This window comes from Lepidochelys kempii, chromosome 14 (assembly GCF_965140285.1).
Source record: "Lepidochelys kempii isolate rLepKem1 chromosome 14, rLepKem1.hap1, whole genome shotgun sequence".
Taxonomy (NCBI): domain Eukaryota; kingdom Metazoa; phylum Chordata; order Testudines; family Cheloniidae; genus Lepidochelys; species Lepidochelys kempii.
This window is the reverse complement of record NC_136393.1, coordinates 16,389,311-16,408,249: the sequence shown is the minus strand read 5'-3', so window position 1 is coordinate 16,408,249 and position 18,939 is coordinate 16,389,311. Positions and strand designations below refer to the sequence as shown.

The following is an 18,939-nucleotide window of genomic DNA, read 5'->3' as shown; positions in this document are numbered from 1 at the left end:
ACCCAACGACTTATGGGAAAGGTATATTGCATTAAAGTGCCATAGTTGGACATTTTTGACTGCACTTCTTAAACTGCTCTGCTAAAAATTCAAAATACCAGGCATCTTTGAGCCCTTAATACAGGACATCCCTATAAAATTGTTCTGTTTTATATTTGTAGCTGTTTATGGAGCCTTTGTGTTCAAGCTTTCAGCTGACTATGTTGTGCTTTAACAAACGCACATAAGTTTGTGCTTGCTGACTCTCCCTTCTGAAAATGTGGGTAACATGTTAAATCATTCACACAGCCTTTTGTCTTGCTATCAGATGTATGTAAGCAATATGCCACTCAAACCAATAACCAAACAGGCTGTCCTAAGGAAAGGCACTAGGATAAAAAAACTGAGTGAACTTGTGGGGCTTTTTCCTCTTCTGTATTTAGGATGGGGGCGTAAAAAAATAAAAATCTGTACTTATCTAGATGCATCACTTTGCATAACTATTTGTCATTGGTTCTTCTGTTGTCTTGTTGTAAATACAGCATTATTTTACTTGGTGAATGTACGTTTAACACACACAAACTGTGATAACTTTTTGTCGCCTGTGAACTGAAGCCACCACAATGTTCCTTAAAAAGTATTGGCCACTGAATGGGAAAAGCAAGTTTGAGCACAGGTTAATGCCATTTCCTTATGCCACATTAAATGATTTTTTTTAAACTCTTAATGAGGTGTGATAACTGTATCAAGCAGTTAAATCAGAGGAATAAGGCTTTACAAAGATAAGGGCTTTTTGCTGAGCAATTGGGTTTTTCCACCCATTCTCTGAAACGTTTTTCATGTTCCTATTTATAAAAATGACTACTCTTCATTTGGTGTATGACCCTTTTAAAAAAAACAACAAAAAAACCCTAGAAATGCTAAAACCAGCTTCGTGACTCTTCAGAAGCAGTTGCAGTCCTTGGACCAGATTTTGATCTTGGTTACATCCCTGTAAATCTAATTGATTAGAGTGACTCTGGGCTTACACCAGAGTAACTGATATCCAAGTCTGGCCAACTTTTTAAATTTTGTTTCTCTTTCAGCTACATAGAAACAAAGGTTTTGCACCTGGGAGGAAAATGTTCACTTACTATTTAGAGCAATTTTTCAAGCCACCATCTCCCAGCAGTTCTGACTTGTAAAGGTCAATATGACTGAGGTTTTTGGAGAGGGAGAAACTGACCACAATGACTTCGGCATGTGTTTTACCTCACATTGGAGCAATCGAAGTTCTTTTGAGATTTGATGTGGTTATGGGTGGATATTGGCTTGCAATTTTTTTTCTTTTCTTTACAGAGATAATTGATCAAGAAAAAGGGAGAACAGCTCTTTAGGAATCGGGTAGGTCTACATGCTGCCTACCCTACTTTAAAAAAAAAAAAAAGAGAGAGAGGATTAAATATAGCATTTAAATGTAGAGAAGGAAGGAAGGACACTAATTGCTGCTAATATTGGTAGCTGACTGTCAAAACTCTGAGCATAGTTTGGAGATGAAAGTACTGGTAAGGAATACTTTGTTATATAATGCAAAAGTGCAAACTCCAGATGAAGAGTTACGTTTGCCAATAAAATAGTGCTGAATTTCAACTCCAAGATCCATTCACCATCCCTCTGAAAAAAGAAAAGGAGTACTTGTGGCACCTTAGAGACTAACAAATTTATTTGAGCATAAGCTTTTGTGATGCATGTGATGAAGTGAGCTGTAGCTCACGAAAGCTTATGCTCAAATAAATTTGTTAGCCTCTAAGGTGCCACAAGTACTCCTTTTCTTTTTGCGAATACAGACTAACACGACTGCTACTCTGACACCTGTCATCCTTCTAAAAGGAATTCTCCCTGGCCTGTCTGCTGTAAACAGAACCCTGTTCATCTGTAAAATGTATGTTAAGGTTGGGATGGGAGCCAGATGTAATCCTTTGGGTATTAGATAACTCAGTGCTTCCTACAAGAGTTTTATTATCTAAACTAGATTAATAATTTAATCAAAACTGGTAGGTAGGGCCTGCAGTGGAAATAGTTCAGCCTGCTCATCTCTTGTGAAGTTTAATCCTGGTTTATTAAAAGGTATCCTTCCTCCTGTTCTCCCTTTACATGAGAACTGTTTTTTTCCCTTTACACTTATGTGTCTCTATGTATTGGCAAGCAAGCTGTAGAAAACTGTTCTCGAGCACTAAGGAATCTCTGCTTCAAAGAGCACTTCAGTTAGGACTGAAGCTAGCTGCCTAACTGAGACTTTAAACTAAAATTCAGCACTGACTGACTTATTCTGTTCAAAACATAATTCTTCAGCTTTTTAAAATTTGAGTAAGGTTTAAAGGAAAATTAGTCCTTTACATATGATTCTTTACACTGTGCTGTTTTATATGCTTCATGTAATAGTCGTATACGTTTGAAACTGTGGTCCCCATAAATCATATTTATCGTACACTTTTTCTTTGCCACATATCCATCTCTGCCAAAGCTACTAACATTCCAAACTACAGAGTATCTTAGACATCATTTTAAGAGTATTCTATTAGTCTGTGCAAGAGGGGTATTTTCAGTCAGTTTAAGGTGAGATCTTCTGATCCAGTATGACTAAAAGTGATTTTCTTACCATTAGATTAAAATCCCCTTTTTTGGTAATAGGATAAGGCTTTTCTTTCTGCCCTAGTAGAATGCTAGGTATTAGACAAGTGCATACATTTTGTAACAATCTATTCAAAAACATTATTTTTTAGGTGTCTGAAATTTCTTAAATTTTCTGAAGCCTGTACAGTTGAATCATAGTAATTGAAGCACCTGTCTTTACAGTGGGAGGCTATGAAAGAGTATCAGTGAAGTTTTATTTTAAAATACTGTAATCCCCTCAATAATTTCTAAAGGAGTTATGTAAAAGGTGTCACATATGTAGAATCCTAAATGGGGTAATATGAAAGCTTACATGATGGGCTTGCTTGGACGGATATGCATCACTTCCTTACTACTGCATTTGAGCAATGATTCATGCCATTTAAATCCATTCACCAGATTCATGCAATTTAAAATAAAAAGAAAAGGAGTACTTGTGGCACCTTAGAGACTAACCAGTTTATTTGAGCATAAGCTTTCGTGAGCTACAGCTCACTTCATCGGATCCTCTTTGTGTCATACACATGCCCCGAGACTTTTGTGTTATAAATCAAAATGTTCATTGTCAGGGGAGGGACTTTTTAAATATACTTGGCTCAAGGGTGGCCAATCCTTGCCCAGGTGAGGGATTTATTAACAACTTGCCAGCAGTCTGAGGGGCCACATCCAGTTTGTGGAGCAGATGGCTGTCTGGCTTGTCTTTAAATACAAAGTATAAGTGCAAAGTAGACAGTACGTAACTGATGATCCACCTTGATATTGAGACTGCTTGCCTCAAGATGGAGTGTTTCCTGTTGGTACATGTAGTTTCTGCATGCCAAGGATCCATTTGAAAGTACAGCTCTTGGAAGTGGGGGGGGGAGGGGAGGGGAAGAGGGCGAGGGTGGAGAGGGAATGGCACCTTCTTGCTCAACAGATTTGATCCTTTTATATGTCATTTACAGAATTTAGCAATAAGTGTATTTACTGCTTTTTACTCCTGTGTTTGGTTTGTAGTGCTAAGATTGAGCTGGATTCTTAGTCCTTCTTTCAAACACTAATTACAAAATTCCAGTCACCTATGCCACTGAAAGCAATGAACATATGCAGGGCCGTCCTTAAGATTTATGGGGCTCTATGCACGACAGCAACCTGGGCTCGCAAGTGTATAAGGGTGGTCTTTTGAAGGATTTATTTTAAAAACTATGTCTGAAGATCCAAGCATTTAAGGCTAAAGATGAATATCAATTGTGCATCTAAAAATCGATACAAGGAATTCTTAGAGATGTGATTTTATAATCTTCAGCAACACACTGAGATATTTTTAAAGCAAATGTTAAATTAAGGTCCTGTAGACTAACATGTTCTGAGTAAAAATGACAGTAATGCACAACGGTTTTGGTCAGTAAATTCAGAAATTGAGAGTATATACCTGGGGATTGGCAAATGCCTGTTAAATGGCTTCATTACCACTTGAATGGTTCTTTAACAGTTTTAATGTTGTGCTAATAGGTCTGGTGGGCTGGAAGCCTTTTTCACTTTTAAGTACTAGATCCCCTTCAGAGGAAGACTGGCCAGGCTGTAGCAGTGGTGGGAGCCTGCAGGAAGGGTTTGAACAGGGATAGGAAGAGGTAGGAGGCTGGACACGAAGACCCAGGGGTACCCCAAATTTTCAGGTGCCTTACGCAGCTATGTATACTGCATATGCCTAAAGACGGCCCTGAACATATGCAGGTGTCATAAAGGGTCTTTTCTGGTCTGCAGGACACTTTATTGGGGATAGAGTAGGAGAAGGAAAGAACCCAGCTTGAGTCTCAGATCCCCAGATCAGTTTGCATGGCTAGCAATTAGTAAACTACCTCTTGCAAACCAGGGACATTTGTTAATATCCTTTAAGGAAGCTAAATGTGGAAGCCCACAACACCATTTTTAGTCACTCTTTGGAGCAGAAGTGCTCTTTAAGATGAGAGCAGCACCACTGCTTGAGCTGCACTTGGACCAACAGCGGCATCACAGCTGCCATGACATGAGGAATTTTAAGATCCTTAAAGGGGAAAAAAATGCTAAGCACCAGCTGGTTCAGTTGAAATGAGTGTGAGATGCAGGTGCTTGATGCTTCTGGAAATCAGACTCTTAATTTCTTATTAAGCTCTTCTACTTCTCCCTTTTTAAAGTGATTGCTAAAATTGAAGTTCTGTGGGTCTTATGGAGTATATACGTATAAATTGCAAGAATTCATGCACGTGTATATTAAACTTGATGCACCAAGGTTTAATTGAAAAAAGTGGGAGCCTGTCGTGCAGTGCAATAAATAGATATATATGCATGTAGCAATACTGCCATGTATGGAATCTAACTGGGCTTGGCTTTGCTTTGTTTGTAGTGATGATGGCCAAAGAGAAGCCACCAATAACTGTAGTTGGAGATGTTGGGGGAAGAATCGCCATCATTGTGGTACGAGACTGAAAAAGCAGTGCGGTGGGATCTTTTTCTCCTTCCATCTCTAAATATTTATGTTTCCATGTAGCTGGGATTTCTGTTCTGGAGTAGAAATGACACAACATGATCGTGTCGGGACATGAATGTTCACATTCCATCCTCTCCTCAACTCTCTCCAGCTTTCCTGTGTATCTGAATAGGAAAGACAGACAGACACCCTGTTAGTATACAGCATTCAGCCCTGTGCCCAAAACATGGGGATGTGGACCCTCAAATTTTCCTGCCCAGTTACACCAGAACCCAAAAATAAATACCTCAGAATGGAAATCACTTGCTGCTGGTCTCCTTTCACCCTTCTGAACTGCTGTTGAGATGGGTGGCATGGGGTTTTGGTATCATAGAGAGGATGGATAGTCTTCTCCTTTAGATACAAGACTGAAAGTCCAAGACCCTTCTGGGTTCTCGTCCCATTTTTGCCACAAACGTCCTGTCTGATCTTGAGTAAGTCAGAATCTCAGTGCCTCACATTTCCCTTTCTTTAAAATGGGACTCCTATATCTCACATTGGGGCTGAGATTTAAATCATTATATGAGAGGCACTCAGATACTACAGTGGTAAGAACTATAGAAATATCAGCAAATAAATAAAATTACATTAATTATCAGAGCTGGTGTATAAAGGATCTTCAGCAGTAGTCAAGGTAGACCCTAACTTCCTCAAATATGTATGGATTCTGCTGCTAGAGATGTGAAGAGATCAAAGTCTGTCGTCTTTCAAGTGGTAACTTCCTGGTTCTGATTGTGGGGTTTGTTTGTGTTTCTCTCAGGATGATATTATTGATGATGTGGAAAGCTTTGTAGCAGCTGCAGAAATCCTGAAAGAGCGTGGTGCTTACAAGATTTTTGTGATGGCCACTCATGGAATCTTATCTGCAGATGCACCCCGTCTAATCGAGGAATCTGCAGTTGATGAGGTATGTCACTGCTGCTTGTCTTGTGGAGATTGGAAAAGGTTGGATGGTGGCCACATGGATTCACACACTAGCTTTTTGCCTCTAGACAGCAAGGTTCCAGTCGGTTTTAGGTCACAATTGTAAAATGACTTTCATCACAGACTGTTACCTAGTAAAAATTGTTCCTCAACCAACCAACCAACATACAATTCAGCATGCAATTAATGTTACCTATTCTGACTGGGACTGGGTTTGGGATGATTTTTTCAAAGCTTTATTTGGGTTAAGTTTAGCCTCTGCTTGCACTGAATAGCTTTTACCTGTGACTAATGCTCATTTTTCCATGAGTGAAACAATTAATCAAATGTACATATATTTATGAGAGGACAATAAAGCTGGCCTTCACTAGATGACAAAGATCCAGGAGTGAGTGTAATGGGGACGTAAAATGAGGCTTCTAATATAGTTATCAGAAATGGGTTGTTATCCATTTTTGAGAATGGAAAATCTCATTTAACTCAGAGGCATATGGCCACTTAAGAGTCTGTCCTCCTATGTAGATTTCCCATCTACATATAAACTTAACACCTATCTGGATGGAGGGTCTAAAGCACAGCCACCATTGGAAATTATGCTGAGTTACCTTAGTAAAGGAGCCTTTGGCACCAGACACTCTGGGAGAGAAACTCTGTTTAGGGGACAGTCCCGCTCTGAATTTTATGGCATTTGTTTTAATAGCCACACTTCTCCAAAGGGCAGACTTCACCTATTTTATTGGTACAGTGAGCTAGATTATGTCTGCATCCTTTGCTATCCTCTAGCAAAACCATTCACATGGATGCTTCTCCATCACATCCCATGTGCATGTGTTTGCTTTCCTATAATATTTATTTTACTTTTCTCTGCCTCTCCTGTCTGCCCATGGACTTTGTGGGGCATTATTGGATCAAGCCATCAAATATTCCACCCTGAGTGGTCAAGAACCTGTGATGTAATCAGACTTGCTAGTCCACGTGGAGGAACTTCATGCAGAGCATCACTGATGTTGGCCCTTTCTTCAAATGGTCAGCCTTGCAAGATCTGTCATTTCAATCATGTAATATTAGTGATACTTACACCTGCCCCAAGTCCTCTAACTACCCAGAGAAACTTCAGATACACCTGATTTTCAGAGTTATTCTTAGGTAGCTGTTAAATCTGAATTGATGTGTTGGTAATGTTCTTTCCTTTCTATCTCGCTGCAGGTGGTGGTGACCAACACAGTTCCTCATGAAGTTCAGAAGCTGCAATGCCCCAAAATAAAGACTGTGGATATCAGTTTGATCCTCTCTGAAGCCATCCGACGAATCCACAATGGGGAGTCCATGGCTTATCTCTTCCGCAACATCACCGTGGATGACTAGATTGCAATGTTGCCCTTGTCCTGGGTTTCCTGAAGAGAAGGGAGAAGGAAATGTGCATGAAAATGCAATGCCATAAATTATAGACATAACACAACTGTTTCTTCTGCTAGGGGGAAGGTGTAGGATGTTTAAGGACTGAAGCCACGGGATTGAATAGCAAAAGTAAAATTGAACAGCCCTGATACAGCCTCTTCTGTTCACCTTGCAGGGAGGATTACATTTTAGTTCTGATCAGGAAATAGGCTTTGAATTGTAAGTAAAAGTTGCCTGAGAGCTATTTAGTGTCTGCCTCTCACCCTTTAAAACAAAGCTGTAGCCTCATGAGAGGGGAATCTGGAAGTCTTGTTGCCGCACATGGACTGATGAAGTAAGGATTTTCATGCTGCTTTTAGTCTATGAATTGACTATAGAATACAGAAGGGAACACTTCATTTAAGCTGCCTGGGCAAGTAGGGTGCTGCCTGTAGTGTTGATGGCACGGGGGTTTCTGCACAACTTTTGTAGCCTTTTCTAATTTCATGTGTTCAGCATAGGTTTATTTTTATGAAATTATTGGCTGTAAGTATGTTCAACAGTGGCAACCTAGAATGACCCAGTGGCAGCTAAATCCTTAAATTAGATTTGTAGGTCTTTGTAACAACTTAAATATATTTATCTCAGCAGGAGTGGAAACCTAGTAGTAGAATATGTCAACCTTTATATCTAGAGCCTTGGATTCTTGTCACAACTCCGTGAATTTGATCCTTGCTGGAACACCTGTCTACATTGAAAATTAAGCACAATTTGTGATTTTTGGCTGTTGGCTCAGAAGTTGCCTGGGATTGGTGTACCCTGGCAGAATTGTATGGGGGAAACTTTGCATGTCTGCCTCGAAGATGACTATACTTTCTGAAATTCTAATGTTCAAGCAGCTAAAAAGCATAGGATTTTTATTTTGGACCTTTTCCCTGTGGACAGCTGCCATTTTGGTCTGTTATTGTAAATATGTTAAATACATTTCCGGGGCAGCCCTGTAAAGTAAAAGAAAATGTAGATGCTTTAAAACTGCTTTCTGCAACAGACAGGCCTTGTTGCTTTTTTTCCAAGTGACAAAAATCCTTGGCTGTTGGCAAGGAGAATATGGCTGGGAAAGCAATCCTAGTGAATTGTGATGAGTTTTGCTGGGCTGTAATAAGATCCCAGGGCATATTCCAAAAACATCCGCCATGTAGGAGGACAGGTCAATATGCATGCCACCAAAACCTAGAATATTTTCAACTTGGCTCTGTGAGCAATAGTTTGAGGCTATTGCTTGGGAGAGGACAGTGCAGATTGATTGCTCTGTCCAACAGGGGTTTGTTTTACAGTATTACTTGCCCTTCAACTTCTACCTACATATTTCACTCCCACCTCAATGTACAACAAATTCTAAAAGTGTCAAAGAGCATATGTTGATGCTGGGAGTCCAGGAAGAGCCTTGAATGTTCAGCAAACAAAAAGTCCTCAGTAGAGTGAAGTGCATGTTATAGAACTAGCTTCCTATCTCATAGCCACTGAGCATGTATGGAACTATGGATTCAGGAGGACCTTGTCTTCTCTCTGGAATCCAGCTGCTGATCTGTACCTCAAGACTGAATCTTCTTGTAAGCAATATACGGGACTCTTCCTAATTTAGTGGCTTTGTTCAATGGAGTATAAAAAATGGACTTTTTTATACTCCATTACCATGACTTTATGTATGTGACTCCTCAGGGCTGCTGCCAGTTATATTTTAACATGGTACCGTACTTTTAAGTATTACTGAAGGGACTGACTGACAAGCATGTATGTGAAGAAATCACAAATACTCATGTCCCCTTGTTCTTAATTTGTACTAGGCTACAACTGTTCATAGTGATAGCCAGTTTTACAAACATGAGAACATTCTCTCCTCATATCCCTTTTTAATTACTTTAAGGTAGACCCTATCCTGGGTGAAGTGGCCCAGTTCATTAGTCTGCTACCCTCTTGCCTCAGATTAGTCTCTGTTCAAATCTTGTTGTGGGACACAAGTCAGAATGAATTTGGTTGGGCCATAGTCCCAAATCGTTCACATAACAAAATCCCCAACCAGTTTGGCCCAATTGGCAGCCTGTGCTCACAAGGCCCAGAATTGCAATGAGAAAGATTGAAAATCGGATTAAAATGCATCAGAAGAGCTATGTGGAAGCTTGCAGTGCATCTGCCTGAACTACAGCTGGCTTGGCATTGAACTTGCTGGGTTTTTTTTTCTTTCTTTCATGGAATCCAGCCCTGGTGGCTGTCATCATTACAGGGTGTGCTGTCAGGTTCTTTTTTTTTTTAGATGAAGGCCTCTCCCACCTAGTTTCCTCTGCCTTTTGGAAGACTTGATTATCTTTATGGCTTTGCCAGTTATGAGAGTTGGGGTATAGGGGGCCTTGTAGGATTTAGTTTCTTATAGCAGTGGTGCCATTCAGAAAGTCTTGGTCTATCTGCCCATGTCATCTCTCTTCCCATCCCATCTCCCATTTCCTGTGTGTTCTCTCTCTAACTCAGTTCTGATATTCAAAAGCAATAAATTTAGATTTCCTGTTTAGGTTTTAAACTCCTGAAAATTTAAATGTTCTATTCTTGTAAAATGGAAAATTGGCATATTCTTTTCTCAACCCACCATCTGCCACCTTTCTCAGAACTTATCTTGGCTGAGAGTGCCTGACTGGGGGAAGAGGTTAATGATCTAAATAGCTACATGATGGGATTACTTTGAGAGTTGATTTTAAGGGGGGGGAAAGAGTTCTCGTTTGTTTGCTGATAGATCACTTAGGTTTTAAACAGTCTTCCCAAGATTCTTGGAGTAATTTACTTTTGAGAATTATTTAGCAGCATGTATAAAATATATACATTTACGATCCCCTCCTACATTTTACCACATTGACATGGCTTTTTACTTTAGGATGTCATGGAATTCCTAGAAGTCAATTTAGTAATGTGTTTAGCATCCACTTTCTGAACCCACCCTCAGCTGAGGCCATAGGAAGAGTGAAGATTCTTCATGCTCTTGTTTGATGTCTCAGAAAAAGGAGAGAAGCTCAGTTTAAATTGCACAGTACTAGAGAGGAAGCAGTTTAAACTGAGCTTCTGTTATCTCCCAAACTTTCAAAATGGTCTTGGTGACTTATAAATGTCTGCTTTCTGCACGTGGTTTAAGTCTCCGTTAGGGCTGTAGTTTGATAATCTCTAACAAAGAGCCTTTCCAAATTGAATCTCTGTGTGCAAGTTGCTTTAAAACTATACTTATGTCTTTGCAGTCTGAATTGAAGTGAGTAAAGGACACAGGAGAAAGTAATGAAAGCCCTGGAGCACCTCTTTCTTGCAGATGTATTTATGTTCATGCATTTTTCCTGTCCAGGGCAGAGTGAAAACAGCTGTGTGGTTGGCATATGTGTATAGCGTTCATAAAATCTGCTTGATCTAGATTATGCTGTTAGCTAATTCCTTTGGAAAAAGGGACATAAGCGCTCATGCCTGTGTCTGTTAGAAAGCCGTAGAGGAATCCCAGAGTGGATGCTAATAAACTCTACATTTTCAACTGAGTGTTTCTCTGAATTTTATTGCAAAAAGCACTCCAATGGCCCAGACACAAGCCTGCTGAATGTGCACAGTATCACTATTTGCATTGCACATTTCTTGGTCCTTTAGCTCTGTGACACAAGAAGCTTATGATCACCATTAGAGCTCCTTTGAGCTGCTGTTCCTGTTTAAAGGCAGATCGTAGTGCAAAGCAATGGGGACAACTCTTACAAAGCAAAATATTCAATAACAGATCAAATTCAGGACGACTATAGCATATATCCCTTACTAAATTTCATGGTCACAGCTGTCTAATCCTCTACAGGGTCAAAGTCCAGTTAACTTATTTTAAGTCAGTAGGGTGGAAAGTATTTTCTACATCTTTTGTGCCTTTGCAAAGAACTGTACTGCCCTCCTTGCAATGGTGCCTGTATTAAGTCATCTGTGCTAGCATGTGTAATGCCTGTCAAATGACTGAAATTTATTTCGGTCATGGCTTTTCTTTTTGATCCTAGAGCAAGGAATTCTGCCTGAGGTTTGAACCTCCAGCCAATCAAATGTCTTAATGTTTATGCTGGATGAGCTGCCCGAGATGGAAACTGGCCTCTGCTACAGCAACAACAGCATTAGTAGAGACAGTTGCAGTTCAGGGTTTGTCGCCTTCCTTGCCTCTGACAAAAGGTGCTAATTTTTAATCACTACATACAACCATGCAGATAAGCCTGGCTGAGTCATGTGGGCATGATTCTGAACCCTTTGCTTGCACTGAGTAGTGTTCACTCAAGCAATAGTCCCTTTGACTTGAACAGGGACCATTCAAAAGTTCAGTATACATAATGGATTGCAGAACAAGGCTCTCTAATGGTACAGCAGCATGGCAAGCAGAAACCTACGGTAGCAAGTCTGAGCCTGGGGCTATACACTCAGGCTCCTGCTATGGTGTTAAAAATTGCTGTATAGACACATGGGCTCTGAAGAGCATCACATGAGCTGGAGTCTGTAGACCCATCTCTGAGACTTCCTTGCTGTAGATCAGGGGTAGGCAACCTATGGCACACGTGCCAAAGGCGGCACACAAGCTGATTTTCAGTGGCGCTCACACTGCCTGGGTCCTGGCCACCGGTCCAGGGGGGCTCTGCGTTTTAATTTTAAATGAAGTTTCTTAAACATTTTAAAAACATTTACTATACATACAATAGTTTAGTTATATATTATAGACGTATAGAAAGAGACCTTCTAAAAAAGTTAAAATGTATTACTGGCACGCAAACCCTTAAATTAGCGTGAATAAATGAAGACTCGGCCCACCCCTTCTGAAAGGTTGCCAACTCCTGTAGATTCACACCTTGGCTGGCTATGCACTAACTCGCCGTGTAGACAAGCCCTAAAAGTTAGTTACCCCAGGGACTACATGCCACTTAAACTTTTAATACAGATGTTATGTGGTGCAAAGGGCCCTGGGTGGCTTCTTTGCACTAGGTTAAACTTCACCCTAATGTTGACAATCACTTCTGTACTTTTATTTTGATTTCATTGCTAGTAATAAGCCTTTCCTGTACCTGCATGTCTATTGGAAAGGTGGGTAGCTTTGAGTAATTTCCATAAATGTATGCAGGAAAAAAACTCATGAGGGTGAATGCATATGGCTTATACTATACTATGCTAAGGCTTGTGTAACCTCCTGCTGTAGAGCTGTAAGTTAAGCTGATATGGCATGATCCTGCATTTGTTAGCATATCTGGGTTAGGAGCCTTAAGCCTTTTCCATTTTTAAAGGGGACGGGGGGGAATATGTTTTCCTTTGAACAAGACTTGGCTACTGCTCTCTCCTACTAATGGTCATCCTTGAGAACTTCCAGTTCAGTGACTAAGCAAATACCAAGACCATGGAGGGGAGAAGGGAAGGAGCTCACTGCAGTAATTCTCCCTGTTATAAAAGGGGCTTTGTTTAAATGAGTGCAGTAGCAGAGGAGCCTGCCTTGGGTTTGTCTCCACAGCCAGCTCTGTAGTATATGGAAGTGGTGAGCCTGAACCTTCGGGAGAGGAAACCTGGCTTATTTTAGTTTTTATTAAGGCATGGCAATAGTGATGCCTAGAACAGAGTCTGATATTTGGGAAGGTGATAGAAGCACTATTTTATCTCCACAAGCTTTGTGCATGGTCCCTGAACACCTGTTTCTGCTAAAATTACCATGATAAATGACAGTTTCAGAGGGTAGCCGTGTTAGTCTGTATCAGAAAAAATAACGAGGAGTCTTTGTGGCACCTTAGAGACTTACAAATTTATTTGGGCATAAGCTTTTGTGGGCTAAAACCCACTTCATCACTCCAATTTTCACTCCATGCATCTGATGAAGTGGGTTTTAGCCCACAAAAGCTTATGCCCAAATAAATTTGTAAGTCTGTCTAAGGTGCCATGATAAATGAGTGATATTGATGCTCAAATTGTTGTCATTTAAACTACAGAATTAATGCCTTCTTCAGAGGGAGGTACTTACTTATTTCTATAAACTGCACCAAGAGGCCCCAATCAGGAGTCATGGTTTTGTTGCATTTGGCACAGTATAAGTAGTAAAGAGGCTGTCCTAAAGTTCTTATGATCTTGGTTAATGACAAGATGCCACAGGTGCATGAAACAAATGGCGGTGGGTGGGGTACTGGAGGATGAGGCAACAATATGAGCATGACCAGCTGTGCCTGCAATGCAGCTCTTTGCCTGCCTAGCCACCAAATGGCAGTAAGGAGACTTTGCTGTGCCTGCAGATCTACTGCATGGAGGATGTGCAGAAAAAACAACACGGTAGGGCTCAGGGGTGTGATTTGTGCTCACTGTTACCATGTGCTAAGGCATAGGCAAGTGGCAGAAGTCTGAAGTCACCTTCCAAGTGATTGTTCCAGGGAGGTTGGTTTCCAACCTTAGGAAGAGGACTTGGTGTTGGATGACTGGGAAGTTTTTCTACAAACAGCAATGCCTGAAAAATGCCTTCTAATGAAAGGGTAAATCGTATAAAAGCAGATGGGCCTATCCCCAAAGTGGTGGTATATGTATTGTGAGCTATCCTTTCAATCTGCCCAGGGAGATCTGCTTGGGGAACTTTTCCTAACTGAATACCCTGAGTTAATGCTATTTTAATGACTGCACGTTATATGGTCCCTGTCCCAAAGCATTTTATTTTTTACTTCTGTAAAGCAAGTTAAAACGGGACGGCTCATCCTGAGGTTTAGGGCCCTGCACTAAGAATTGTGACTTTGGGCAAGACACTGAATCTCTATACCTCCATTCCCCTTTGGTGAAATGAGGATTGCCTTACCTGTGACTGCTGTGAGAACCAGTTCATTAACATTAGTGTGGTGCTCAGATATTATCGTGAGGACGGGCCATAGACCCATGGTGATAGTGAAATTCAGATCAAACGGTTGAATCTAGCAAAATCTCGGTTGTAGGGGTGGGAGAGATGTCCAGATGGCTGTTTTTGGCTCAGTCTGTTATAAACCTGCCCATGGGTTTGGAGAGAGTAACACCTGCCACTCACACACACTCCCCATTAAACTTCAGTTTGCGCTCAAGCACTTCTGCATTGAGGACTAGGTGAGGTTGGTTTTTTAAATATCCTTAGTATAGTCTCATTTGTAGAAAAGATTAGTTCCTCCTTCTACTTCTCTGCGACCTCTCTGTGCTCTGGATGACCAGTCTTGTTAGAAGAACAGAAAACACAGAAGCCTCGGTATCCCCTGTCCCCTCTCTTTTGGGAGCAGCTGTCGGAACTCAACATTACTCTACAATGGATGTTCGTAAGTGGGGGAAAGTGCTTTCCCTCACTGAGTATAGACCGTCATGGGGAGATGTTCACCTCCATTTCATGTGGTATGCTGACATCTGCTGGATGTTGAGGCTCTGTCCTATAAAACCACTGACTTTATTTTTAAATGCATTGAAAATAATAACCTGGCTGAGATCTATTTTAGCCTGAAGGTCCTTGAGACAGTATGGAATTGAGATTTAAAGAGCACTTCATGTAATACCTCTATGCAGGGGAGTTTCTTAAGCTAGAACCTGGCTGACTCCTTGCATGTGCAGTAGGGCCAGAATGTTTGGCTTGCATTAATTTCCTAATACTCCATGTGAGTGAGGCTGGAATCTGTGCATCTTTCATTCAGTGTTGAAACTATTGGGTTCTAGTCTTGGGGAAAACGGAAAATGGAAGCCCCTTTCCTATTGGTATTTATGGCCCTAGCTCTGTTAATCCATGTGTACGCAGAATAACAGTTCCCTGCCTTGGGCCTGGGTTGAGCGATGTAAAAACACTCATTCTGTCACAACTCCTCGGCCTTGCTCTTACCTAATAACCCAAAGGGACAATGACTCATGAAGACTGTCGTAAGGTTAAAATGACTACAAGTGGGATTGGAGCCAGAAAAATAGCTGGAATGTGTGTGAAAATATTTTTCCCATCGCACTACTAAATGCATCATTTTCACTGTCCAAGAGAATGGCCTTGCTGGAAGAAACTGAACTACACTATCCAGCCTTGTGTGGGAAGGGCCTGAGCCAAAGCTCATGGAAGTCAATAATAAAACTTTAGTTGACTTCAAGTGGTATAAGATCAGGCCTTTACCCTTGGAGGATTCCCATCCAGGGGAAAAACCGTCATGCTGGAGAAAGTTGTGCTGGGGTACAAGCACAGGAACACTACCACTGACTGAGGTTTGGGAGCACTGTCCTAAAAACAGGTGCCAAGTTATAGCTGGTTCAGAACAATAGGGTAACAGTCCTCACAGTGCCTGGGGGGAGGCCATGGCTTCTCTCATAAGAGTAACCCATTAACATCACTGTCCTGGCCAAATTGTAATTTTGGTGATTTCAATCTGTTTACCTAAACTAATATCCTTTGCTTTCAAATGGTTATAGTTACAGCATTTACTTCCTGTCCTAAATTGATCTGCCCTGCTAGACAGCTGCTGTGTTCCAGTGCAGAGCTGACTATACTGCAGCAGTGATGAAGTGATATTTTTTACTAGTGTAGAAAATACTTTGAGACAAAATACACAGGTTTGAAGGATGGCTACTGATGTGATGCTGTGAATCCTACATGCGTGGCATAATGGAGAAACTCTCAAAGCACATTTTCTGAAAATACAGTATATTCGTCACTTGGCACAAAATTACTGTGGGACTCATTACTACAGGATCTCATAAGGCCAAGAGCTCAGCAACATTCAGAAAAGGACTGGGCATTTATGTGGTACAGGGGCATAGTTACAATATTAAACAACAACAAGATGTTTAAAGAACATATAAACACTTTGAATTTTGGGGTATCAGCCAGCCTCTTGAGGACTAGGAGGAAACTTTCCCTGAGGAAGAGTTAGCCCTACAGTAAGGCGTTAGGGGTTATTTCCTGTGATGTAGCTGGTACTGGCCCCCGTTGGAGACAGTATGTTGGCCTAGATCGGGGATTCTCAACCTTTTTCTTTCTGACACCCCACCACCATAAAAAGTCCACGGCCCACATGTGCCACAGTAACTGGTTTTCTATGTATAAAAGGCAGGGCTGGAGTTAAGGGGCAGCACCCAGGGCAACTGCCTGGGTCCCCATGCCCCAGAGGCCCCCATGAAGCTACATTGCTCAGGCTTTGGCTTCAGTTTTCTACCCTGGGCCCTAGCAAGTCTAATGCTGGCCGTGCTTGGTGGCCCCACCGGGGGCCTCGGACCACAGTTGCTGACTTTCACAATAAGCCAAAAATCAAGCTACTCCTATTTCAAAAAAAGGCCAAAACAAGCTAATCCCTAAGAACCCCATCACTCTGTGACTAGATTCCCCCTGGTGTGCAATCTCAGACTGTGGTGAGCCCGCTGTGCACACCACCTCTCCCCCTCACTTGCCCATCCCACCTCTCTCCCCCCCCCCCCCCCCGGCCCCTGCTTCCCAGGAGCTGATTTTAAAAAAAAGCTACAAGCCAAAAACTAGCCAACAAGCAACTCACAAGCCAATTAAGCCAAAAACAAGCTCAAGTTTTGAGTTTTTTCCCCCCACAGGTTTGGCATGTCAGCCCTGGACCCCTAGTTGAGAACCACTAGCCTAGCTGAACTGCTGGTCTGACCCAGTCTGGCAATTCCTATTTTAAACAAGGTTTTCATTAATTGGATTTACATTTGCAGAGTTTCTACTCTGCTGCACCTGAGAAACATGCACCAACCTTTGACTTTGATCAAATTAGCTGAGGGTGAGTTGTATGATTACCCACCCCCTCCCCACCCTTAGTTTTTAAAACAGCACACTTTAAGGAGGAAGGGATGGTCTAGTGGTTAATGCACTGACTGGGAGGCAGGAGACTGGGATTTAATTTCCAGCTCTGCCACTGGCTCTCTGTGACCTTGGGGTAGTCACTAACTTCATCTCTCTTTCCCTCTGTTGCCAGTCTTACGCTCATATTTTGTATCCCTTTCTCCCACCTTCTGACTCTTGTCTTATTAGAGTATAAACTCTTTGAGGCAGAGGCTTTCTAATTGTGTTTGTGTAGTGCCTAGCGCAATGGGGTTGGGCTCAGTAAATTCTACTGCAATGGAAAATAATAAAAAAAAAATTAAACATACGGTTTTGCTTGTGTATGAATAACCCTAGCTTATTGACACACCAAGTATTTCTAAAATGAGTGAAAAATAAAATACCTTATACTCTGTTTACTTGCATTTCCCTCAATGTGGGTAATAAGCTGCTGCAGTCACGATAGTCAGGTTCCCAGTGCTGCACCGTCAGGGTTGCAAATGAGCCAGGATTGTGTTTTACTGAGTAACAACTAGCTTCCATTAATTTTTTTTGGGGGGAAGAGGGGAAATCAGCAGACCAGATTTCTGTTGGCCTTTGATTGTGTGAATTTGTCACAGAAACTGAACGTTGAACCACCTATGAATTTATTGTGGCCTTTTTAAGGCTAGTTCCTTCACTTTTGTTTTTGCAAGCTCACACCAAGCCCTCTGGGCCGTTCAGGAGGCAGTTCGTATTCAGGAGCCGGTAGGGAGGAGCAGTTCAGGTCTGTGGGTAAAGGCTGGCATGCTCAGCAATTTCAGGCTAAGGTCACCCTCCATAACAGCCTGCTGTGCTGTCCTTAAAATGAGGAGAGGCTGACGAGTTTTACCGAAGGGTGGCCCTGCAGCTAAACCAGCTAGGGCCCTGCTTCCTGCAGCCCCAGCTAGCCCATGCCCCTAGGTGCTGGCAATGGCTTGAAGTGGTTTCCATCAGCGACAGGGTTTACAGTTCGGTTGGCTCTCAGTACCACCCCCCCCCCCAATTGTACAGATTGCTCCAGCGCCCCTGCCCACTCCTCCAGAGCCTCTCCACCGCCTACCCAACGCCCCTTCTGTCCTCCAGCTGCCATGGCCCATTCTTCCCAGCTCAGCAGCCAGGCTGCCCCCGCCGCCCCCCCCCCTCCAGCCAGCCCATTCCCTGGATTAACTCCCTCCCTACCCATGTGTTTCTGGAGGCAGGCAGAGGCAAAGGCCCACTGCAACCCAGTAGCCCTAGCCTTTCAAATCCGGCCAGGAGTGGGGCCAGGCCAGAATCCAGCCCTTCTCCCTGCCTTTCAGAGCCGCTTCAGTTCAGCCTTGGATTGTGGGGGGGGACTACTTCCCCAGGCGCAATGAGCCACAGAACGTCTAGGGGGCGCTGCGTCCCTGCCTAGCAACTCCAGACGCTACAATGTAACTATCAGAACCCGCTGATGTAAACAAAGGCACATGGGCAGCCGCTGTGGCCAATCCGACGGTGGGCCGGTGTGTGCGGTAACCAATGGAAGGGCGAAAGGGGCGGGTTCGAGACCAAGGGTTTGGTGTGTGCCAGTGGAGATGGGTCTGCTGGGCTGCCAGCAGCCTGAGCTCTGCTTCTGTCCATAGTCAGGCATGGCAGCGGCAAGCGTCTGAGACCGGGGCATTAGCCCAGGAGGGAGGGGGCGGGGGGCAAGAGCATCAGGCCTAGAGAGGTCGAGGGA

The 18,939-nt window shown here is 42.5% G+C and overlaps 1 protein-coding gene across 5 annotated transcripts in view; it reads left to right on the top strand.

The window, feature by feature from the left end:
• The window catches only part of PRPSAP1 (phosphoribosyl pyrophosphate synthetase associated protein 1), a 42,151-nt gene extending 31,178 nt beyond the window's left edge, over positions 1–10,973 (top strand). For all 5 annotated transcript variants that reach the window (XM_073310952.2, XM_073310951.2, XM_073310950.2 and 2 more), the window contains 3 exons: positions 4,994–5,064; positions 5,877–6,023; positions 7,247–10,973. In XM_073310952.2, coding sequence (XP_073167053.1) covers positions 4,994–5,064; positions 5,877–6,023; positions 7,247–7,405 — 377 coding nt within the window. In that variant the 3' untranslated portion in view covers positions 7,406–10,973. The remainder of the gene's footprint in view (positions 1–4,993; positions 5,065–5,876; positions 6,024–7,246) is intronic.
• The last annotated feature ends 7,966 nt before the right edge of the window (positions 10,974–18,939 follow it).